Source organism: Paramormyrops kingsleyae, chromosome 2, assembly GCF_048594095.1.
Source record: "Paramormyrops kingsleyae isolate MSU_618 chromosome 2, PKINGS_0.4, whole genome shotgun sequence".
In the NCBI taxonomy this organism is placed as follows: Eukaryota; Metazoa; Chordata; class Actinopteri; order Osteoglossiformes; family Mormyridae; genus Paramormyrops; species Paramormyrops kingsleyae.
This window is the reverse complement of record NC_132798.1, coordinates 7,627,872-7,636,621: the sequence shown is the minus strand read 5'-3', so window position 1 is coordinate 7,636,621 and position 8,750 is coordinate 7,627,872. Positions and strand designations below refer to the sequence as shown.

The following is an 8,750-nucleotide window of genomic DNA, read 5'->3' as shown; positions in this document are numbered from 1 at the left end:
TAACAAGAGGAACATGCATCTTTTTTTTTTGTTTGAGGAAAAGTAGTAAACATTCGAGCTGGAGACGAAAAAACAAAACAAAAATCACTGGAGATAATGAATCGATAAGGTAGTGGGGTTCACACAGAGGCCACCAGGAACTTCAGAACCAGTGGCTTAACTGGCAAAGCGGTGCAGAGCCCCGCCACCTTACGCAGCCCCATCGTCTCACAGAACACCGTGATGGGGTCAATGAAGCCCCCAGCGAGACATCGATCATGCCCGCATCAAAGTCGCCGCCGCAAATCCTTGCTCCTTTCAGACTGCAGCCGTATCGACAGGCATCTTTCCTCGAAGGAGCAGCCCGCTCGACTGCGGTATTAGTGCACCGACGCTCTGTCCACAGCAGATGAAAACCATGCCCCCCTTACCCACACAAACACCCATCCATGGAGTGCAGCGCCCACTCCTGTACATTTTTGGTAGATTCATGCCAGGGCTTTGACACCTTGTTAAAAAAAAAAAACCTTAAACATCGTTGACTCAGCAAAACGCATCACCCTATTTTAGTGTTATGTGGTGAATGGAAATACAACATTGACAAACATGTTCCTTTCTCAGGGTGGAGAAAAAAAGCTGCCCCCCCCCCCCCAGTGTCTAGCTTTCTGTAGCACGGCAAAGTATTTTGGTTCAAGTTCCACTGCGGCTTCCGGCTCACTTGCGGTTTTGGTTTTATTGCCAGCTTCCCCTGTTGGGCCTGACGTATTTCCTTGTTGAATTAGAATAAACCCTTTCCACACAAAGCCCCGTGATACAGGGCCTCTTCCCTTTGCTTTCATTAGCCACTGGAAAGAAGTATGAAATCCCCTGTAGTTAATCTGAGAATCAGACCTCTTTGCCCTTTACCACGAGGTCGGGGGGCACAGACAGTTGTGGAAGATGCTCCGTGGGAAGCAGACTTTCATTTTTTTCTTCTTTTGCTCAGAAATCAGCCAGGCCGAACCCATTTACAGTACGAGGGGAAAACTTTTAATTAAGATTTGAAAGTGTGCAGGGTGAGATTCAACTCTCCTCAGTCACCACAGGACCCAGGAAGCTCTCGTAGATGCCACTGCTGTCGATTGACACTGTGAAAAGAACAACTCTTGTAGCAGGTGAACATACACTTTTATTATTCAACTTTTCCTTGAACAAAATTGGGAAATCATATGAGGACACTGTGACAGACCACCAACAGTGGGGTAAAATCTTTTCCACAGTCAAATTGCAATTTTCACATACAAGCAGACATAGACACATACAAAAACTGTGAATTATTGTCAGTCGCAGGGTTGTGATGTCATTATGGCTTATGATGGATTAATTATGTCCATGTGGTTCATATCTTTTTAACATGGTCTTGGGGGATCTTTGTTCAATCATTAACATGCCGGCACTGAACACTGCTAATCAGCAACAGTGTTAAAGGCTAGAACACTGATGGATACAGCAGCCTTAGCACTGAAGGTAAAGCTCTATTGCAGTTCTCTGTTGGGTTCAGCAAAAATATTTCAAACTGAAGGGTCAGCAGCGTCTGTCTGATTTCCATAGGATGCCCTGATTTCGATTCTTTATCCCCTTATGAAAATGATTTATCAGCGAATTACCTCGGCTGGTATTTTTCAGCTAAATTAGGGTTGTTTTTATGCTGCAACACATCTGGCCGCTTCAGGTGACCCCAGTGTCAGACAAAGCACATGTGTACAGTGACCCCAGGCAGAATCGCGACTCGTGGGCTCTTCCACAGGAGACATCATCCGGGAGTTAATCTGGAGTTACAGCAGCGGCAGACTATTAAAAACAAAACGGTTTAGCACGATTTTGGACAGCCAGTACCATTCAGAATAAGCATGAGCTTTCTGATGATTATGCATATCTATTAGAGAAACTCCTTTACCCAATTCTAGTAGAAGCTTAATTCCTATTATCTGAACATAAACCTCTTGCTGGAGCAAACACACATTAGAGCACATTTACCCCACAGGAAAAAGATTTAGCAGACTTAAGAGGATCTTGGTAAACATGCCTCGTTAATATTAGTGGGGAAAAAATGTTTCTCTAGCAGAAGCAAACACCTAATCTTCTCCTCAGATGGCAACGCTCGAGTAGACAGCTGGCCAAGCTGTACCTCTGTTGTTGCTGGTTCTGCGCCAGAGGTCGGAGATCACGGGCGGCACTAGCAGCCCGGCGAGGTGTCCGTCACTCCGCGGCGTTCCGGGTGAGAAACTGCAGAGCAGCCAGGGGGCGCCCCAAGCGGAACCTCTTCACAAAGGCCTGTGGGTCCCACGTCCCTAGGATGACACATGGGAGAAGGCATAAGATGCAGGGGTCAGGTGACTTGGGGGGGGGGGGGCGGGATGTGGGGAGGGGTGTCTGTTCAGAGAGTTAGAGGTTCAGGTCAGGTGACTTGGGGGGGGGGGGCGGGGTGTGGGGAGGGGTGTCTGTTCAGACAGTTAGAGGTTCAGGTCAGGTGCACCCTGTGTCCCCCCCCCCCCCCACTCTGTTCTTAGTGGCCACTTTTTGTTTTTTCCTTCAAAGAGACAGAGATGCGAGATTGAAGCACGTGGCACTGGGACGTGAGTCACAGAGAAGAGCGCTGCTGAAAATAAAACATGTTGCCGTAGCGCTGGGGGGGGGGCGCGCAAGGACGGTTTGGCAACGGCAAGACTCTGCGACTGCCTGCACTGGTTATTTTCTTCCCTTTTTTTAAAACAAACACCAGACGGCCGTCCGGCTGGTATGACAATATCACTTCGTGGATTTTTGACAAGCGCTCCATTCCCAGCCCCCCTCCCCCCCCCCCAGCACAGAAAATCTGAATTAGAAATCCAAGGCGACAAATGGATTTTTATTTTGTTCTAGCTGTTGAAAATGAACTTTTTTTCCCTCGGTAAACAAAGCTTCGGGGGCTGTGTAAGAAGGAGAGTCTTGGCCTGCTCTCTGATGGTAATGATGGCTATTTTTAAGCCTCATGAGCAGAGCACATTTCTTAACGCCCGGACCTGTTACAGCCCTGTCTCCCGTACTTCCAGCTAGAGACTGGGGGGGGGGGAGGGGGGTGTTTCATCCAGGGCAACACAGGTCTCTAACGGCAGTCGTGAAACAGTGCGGGAACATTGGAGAACATAGGCCACAGCAACTTACATAATACGGGCCGGACCAGGGTAAATTCTGCAAACACGAGTAACGTAATATAAAAGGAAAAAACTGGGCTGGCATCACATGTCCGCAAGGCTGCAAAAACAGCGGAGCGGAGAGGAAATCGCAAACAAACAAATCAGCAAACAAGCAGCAAATGCGGACGGCAAACTCATCACTCGTGAGGGAAACCCCTTTCTCTTCAAAGCTGCACAGCTGACCACATCCTGGAAGGAGCATGCTCCCTGCGTGCATGCGCGTGCGCGCGAGTGCGGCGGCATGAGAGCGAAACCCTGGCAAAAAGAGCTCACGCACGAACGTTTGCCTGGTCCGCTCTAGCTGCCCCACGGACCTCGGGGCACGACCTTCACTCACACATCCTCGTAGGACACCTACCTTACCTGCAAGACTGGCTCCGGCGGGGGGGGGGTCCCAATAAACTGCAGAGCTGGGGAGTAACTATCTAGGCAACTGTGATCCAAAAGCACGAGCGATGCCACAGCTAACTGCTACCCTCAGTTTCCTAATAACATCACAGCCATATTGTCCCTCCACCTGAAACACGAGATGCTTCCCGGAAACTTCTCCCCATCCTTAAATCCATTTAAAAAATTAATACCACTTTACAACATTGAGATCATCATCAGACAGCCATACTATTTATTTTTTTTTAATTTGGCTTAATTTCTCCTTTTAAATGATCTCTCTCACTCTCTCACATACACACTATAGAGTAAAAAAAGATTAAATCCCACACATCCATGACCATGATAAGTAAACAATTCAGCATTACGGAAAAATGAAAACATATAATTGACACAAAGATGACTCGATGCCATCAGCTCAGTTTGAAGGTACTAGTTAAGTCACCCTAAAAACGTGTGCCAACCTCGCCCCGATTCCGGAACCTTTTTCAACTGTCCGGCAGGGCAAAGCCACTCGGGTACCAGCGATGGCCGGTGGCTTCACCGTGCCGCTGGGGGCCGATCGGGGCAGCAGCAGTGAAAGCGGAGCAGCTGTGAGGAGCCTCCAGGCCGAGCCGGCTAAGACGACCACCTTTACGCCAACACCTGGCCCGGCTAGCTGCAGGTAGAGGGGAACGAATGCCCACCTCCTGCCGATCGATTCGGGGGGAGTCCAGTGGGGTGGGGGTCTATAATTGAGTAAGGATAATGGAGTTGAGTGACCCACCGTTATGAGGTGACAAAGGTCTACTAGGCCTGCAGTGACCCACAGCCCTCCGGGGGAGTGACAGTACCACCATCTGCCCATCTAGAGCCCAGCTTGGGGTCACAGAGGCCGGATTACGTAGAGACCCCCGCCCACCGTGGCTGGACCCCATTGGCACCGTGTCCCTGAGGCATCGACTGAGCATAGCAGCCGTGATTGACGCAGCCGCTGAGATTGCTGCCACTCTCGGTTCTGGCCTAGCTTCCGCAGGTCCATTCTGTTGGTCCATTTCAACAGGCCTGATAAAAAGGTACAAAAAGTTCGGAAGCCCCCCCTCCCCCCATCGCGAATGCAAAGCCCGTTGTATAACTGTTAAGTGTTCTCTAAGCTCAAAGCACTGTGATCTCATCTGGCCCCCTTCAGGCCAGACTGGGCACTGCGCCGGGAGGCTGGCAGCTCCATCTGGGCTTTGCCTTAGCTGAATTATCGTTGTCATCGCCTCAGGCAAGCAGCAGATGCCCACATGCCACTGGCACACGCCGGGGGAGGGGCGGCGGGGTGGTGAGGAGGCAGGGGGCCATGGTAATGACCTGGGGAGGCTGGTCTCCTGTATGCAGTGACTCGCACCCATCCCCCTGGTGGGACCCCCCCCAAGTCCTGACCCACCTGACCCAGCCTGTAATGGAAAGTTCTGGGTGACACGGCAATACTGTCCTGCCTTCTAGCATCTCTGTGACACAGAAAGCGAAAGGCAGGACTGCTGGGGTGGGGGCCCACAACAGCGACGCTGACGGGGGGGCGGCACTCGCATCCCTTTTAACCTGCCACCCCCGTGTTTGTTTGCACGCCGTGCGGCAGCCGACCTTACGTGCCCTCAAAACTTGGAGTGGGGGGAGGGCAGCGTGACCTTTAGGCGTGTTGCTTGGCGGGGGGGGGGGGTATTACTCATCACGACACCGCTAACCGCAGGAGCCTATTGAGCCGCCCTCTAACAAAGGCTGCACTCCCACGTTGCCATCTGCAGTGTCACACGCCACGGTCAGGCCCCCCCGCTCAACCCAGTCACTGCCACCGGCTGGCACAAGAGGTCTCGGGTGCCGGCCTAGGCTCAGGTGCCCCCCCCCCCCCGACTCACACACACAGCTCAGGCATGGCCCCCGGACCATTACCATAGTGGCTAGCGTCACTTCCACCTTCATGCACCCCCCCTCCCCCACATCTCGATCCAGACCGCGCTCCCCCATCCCCTGAGCCTCCGCCCGTGTGGGCACCCTGATTAATGGCCGGGCCCTTGGGTGGGTGGGAGACGCCAGTCTGCCCATTACCGCACAACAGCGTTGCAAATGGCTTCAATTACTTGTGGGAGCGCCGCCATGCTGAGTCGGCACTATCGGTGCTGGGGGGGGAGGGGGGAGCATCCGCAGGGCGGCTCCCCCTGGGACCGCCGGACCCTGGAGCTGCCTGCTCCATCCACCTCACCTGAATGCCCTTCTCACCATCAGGCCCGGAGCAGCGTATACTGTAAGGAGTGTGTAGTGGGACTGCATGCTCAACGTATACTTTACGGCACATAGACTATAGCCAGGCTTTATATAAACAGGCACTCATCCTGTTCCTAGGTTCCCTCATCGAGGGCCGGCCAACCCGTTAGACCACTGGAGCGGTGGGCTAGGAAGCCAGTTCTTAACAAAGCAACACAACTACACTCATATGTCCAGGGCTGGTGGCAAGGTTGAAAGCAGAGAGGAGGTGGGGTAGACACCTTGTATGGTACAGTGGTCCAGCACAGGCCACACCCTCACAACACAGGCCACACCCTCACAACGCAGGCCACACCCTCACAACGCAGGCCACACCCTCACAACGCAGGCCACACCCTCACAACACAGGCCACACCCTCACAACGCAGATTACACCCTCACAACACAGGCCACACCCTCACAACGCAGGCCACACCCTCACAACGCAGGCCACACCCTCACAACGCAGATTACACCCTCACAACACAGGCCACACCCTCACAACGCAGGCCACACCCTCACAACGCAGGCCACACCCTCACAACACAGGCCACACCCTCACAACACAGGCCACACCCTCACAATGCAGGCCACACCCTCACAACGCAGGCCACACCCTCACAACACAGGCCACACCCTCACAACACAGGCCACACCCTCACATGGTGAGCCACAACCTCACACACAGGCTAAGGGCAACTAGGCTGCGCAGACACAGATGAATCTCGGATTGCTACTGACACGCTGACCCAGGATAGAATAAAACTTTTCACTCACACTAGAACAGCAAGCGGTGAGATTCCTTTGAAGTCTAAATGCTTCAGACATTGGCTCAGCTGAACCTTTCTACCTTCACTTTTTGAAGAGGGCTCACCTCTCCTTCAACCGCAAACTGCTTTTTTATCTTCAAAACAACAAATTGAGCTGTTTTGAAAATGTGTTTAATGGACTGTTTACTTGCTGCCGCAGCTGAGGACAAGCGGTTGGTAAAAACCTTCTTTAAACAATTCTCCACATGCAGGAGTCTAACAAAAATGCGAACACGGCTAATTATACAGCTGATACTAGACGCAAAGGTCACCACCTAAGCACTGCTTGTGTGGAGAACTAATTTTACAGAGTTAAATGTTACAGTAAGCCTGAAATAGCCTCAGTGGACTGCTTTAGAGTGCTGTGTTGTAACCTCGGTAGCCTTAGAGTGCTCTGTTGTACCCTCATTATACATACAGCCTTACAGTGGCCTGTTGTACCCTCATTATACATACAGCCTTACAGTGGCCTGTTGTACCCTCATTATACGGCCTTACAGTGGCCTGTTGTACCCTCATTATACGGCCTTACAGAGGCTTGTTGTACCCTCATTATACATACAGCCTTACAGTGGCCTGTTGTACCCTCATTATACGGCCTTACAGAGGCTTGTTGTACCCTCATTATACATACAGCCTTACAGTGGCCTGTTGTACCCTCATTATACATACAGCCTTATAGTGGCCTGTTGTACCCTCATTATACAGCCTTACAGTGGCCTGTTGTACCCTCATTATACAGCCTTACAGTGGCTTGTTGTACCCTCATAATACGGCCTTACAGTGGCCTGTTGTACCCTCATTATACGGCCTTACAGTGGCCTGTTGTTCCCTCATTATACAGCCTTACAGTGGCCTGTTGTACCCTCATTATATGGCCTTACAGTGGCTTGTTGTACCCTCATTATATGGCCTTACAGTGGCCTGTTGTTCCCTCATTATACGGCCTTACAGTGGCCTGTTGTTCCCTCATTATACGGCCTTACAGTGGCCTGTTGTACCTTCATTATACGGCCTTACAGTGGCCTGTTGTACCTTCATTATACAGCCTTACAGTGGCCTGTTGTACCCTCATAATACGGCCTTACAGTGGCCTGTTGTTCCCTCATTATACGGCCTTACAGTGGCCTGTTGTTCCCTCATTATACGGCCTTACAGTGGCCTGTTGTTCCCTCATTATACGGCCTTACAGTGGCCTGTTGTACCCTCCTTATACGGCCTTACAGTGGCCTGTTGTTCCCTCATTATACGGCCTTACAGTGGCCTGTTGTACCGTTGCTCAAGACCCTTGCCACAGCTTTAGAGAGGAGAGAGACATTAGTGCCATTCTGTCACCTCTCCACTGGCAGAGTGGCTTGGAGGAGCAGGCCATGCCAGCTGGCTGCACGTCCCGTCCCTACGGCGCGCCCACGCCTGCCCTCACTGCCCGCCCCCGGCCCCCGTGGCCCAGCCGACGCAGTGAACGTGGGGGATTCCCCGCCACCAGCCTCCCGTGGGGAGCCAGCTGTCCTGGTCAATCCGCAGGGCTGTCCCACATTCACACTCCCAGGGCACGAGTCCGCCGCACCCCCCCCCTCCCCCCACATCCGCCTTTCAGCTTCCCTCTCATGGAAGCGATGAATCACGCCACGTTGTTGCTACACCCCCGGGTGCTGTGGCTATGGTCATTAATTCTTTCATTGATTAAAAAAAAAAAATGGCAATAAACAGCAAATTGGTTGCGTTGAAATTGAGTCAAAGAGCAAAGCCCATGGAAGCAGAGGAGATTATTAGAGGACTCCTTCGCATGTGACAGCCTCTCCTTGCAATCAGACCAATCTGTGTCATCGAATGATCCCGGCGTAGGACATCACAGACAATGCTCACTTCAGGATGGTCCAAGGGGCGGGTCGCTTCTGCTGGTCTAACCACAGGGTGGCATCACCCGTAAAAGCAGGTCCATGCGGCATGAGGTGCGAATGATGTTTATTTGGGATTATTACCAAAGTGTTTAGTTCATTTCACAAAAACACAGAGTTCTTCTGCTAGCTGTAGAAAGGCCTCGTGTAACCATTTCCCCAATTTGATCCCCCAGGAGGTGAAACTGGTGTTTTTC

The 8,750-nt window shown here is 52.0% G+C and overlaps 1 protein-coding gene across 3 annotated transcripts in view; it reads right to left on the bottom strand.

Moving 5' to 3' along the window:
* Positions 1 to 981: 981 nt before the first annotated feature.
* LOC111838970 (phosphatidylethanolamine-binding protein 4) overlaps positions 982 to 8,750 on the bottom strand; it is a 75,549-nt gene continuing 67,780 nt past the window's right edge. The window contains exons 7-8 of one of the 3 annotated variants that reach the window (XR_011984662.1): positions 2,147 to 2,309; positions 982 to 1,106 (exon numbers count right to left, since the gene is read on the bottom strand). Coding sequence is in view for 1 of the 3 variants with exons in the window: in XM_023802474.2 (XP_023658242.1) it covers positions 2,218 to 2,309 (92 nt within the window). In the remaining 2 variants the exon portion in view is untranslated. Of the gene's footprint in view, positions 1,107 to 1,127; positions 2,310 to 8,750 lie in introns of those variants that run through there. The other 2 variants (XR_002837004.2, XM_023802474.2) reach the window with 2 other exon arrangements.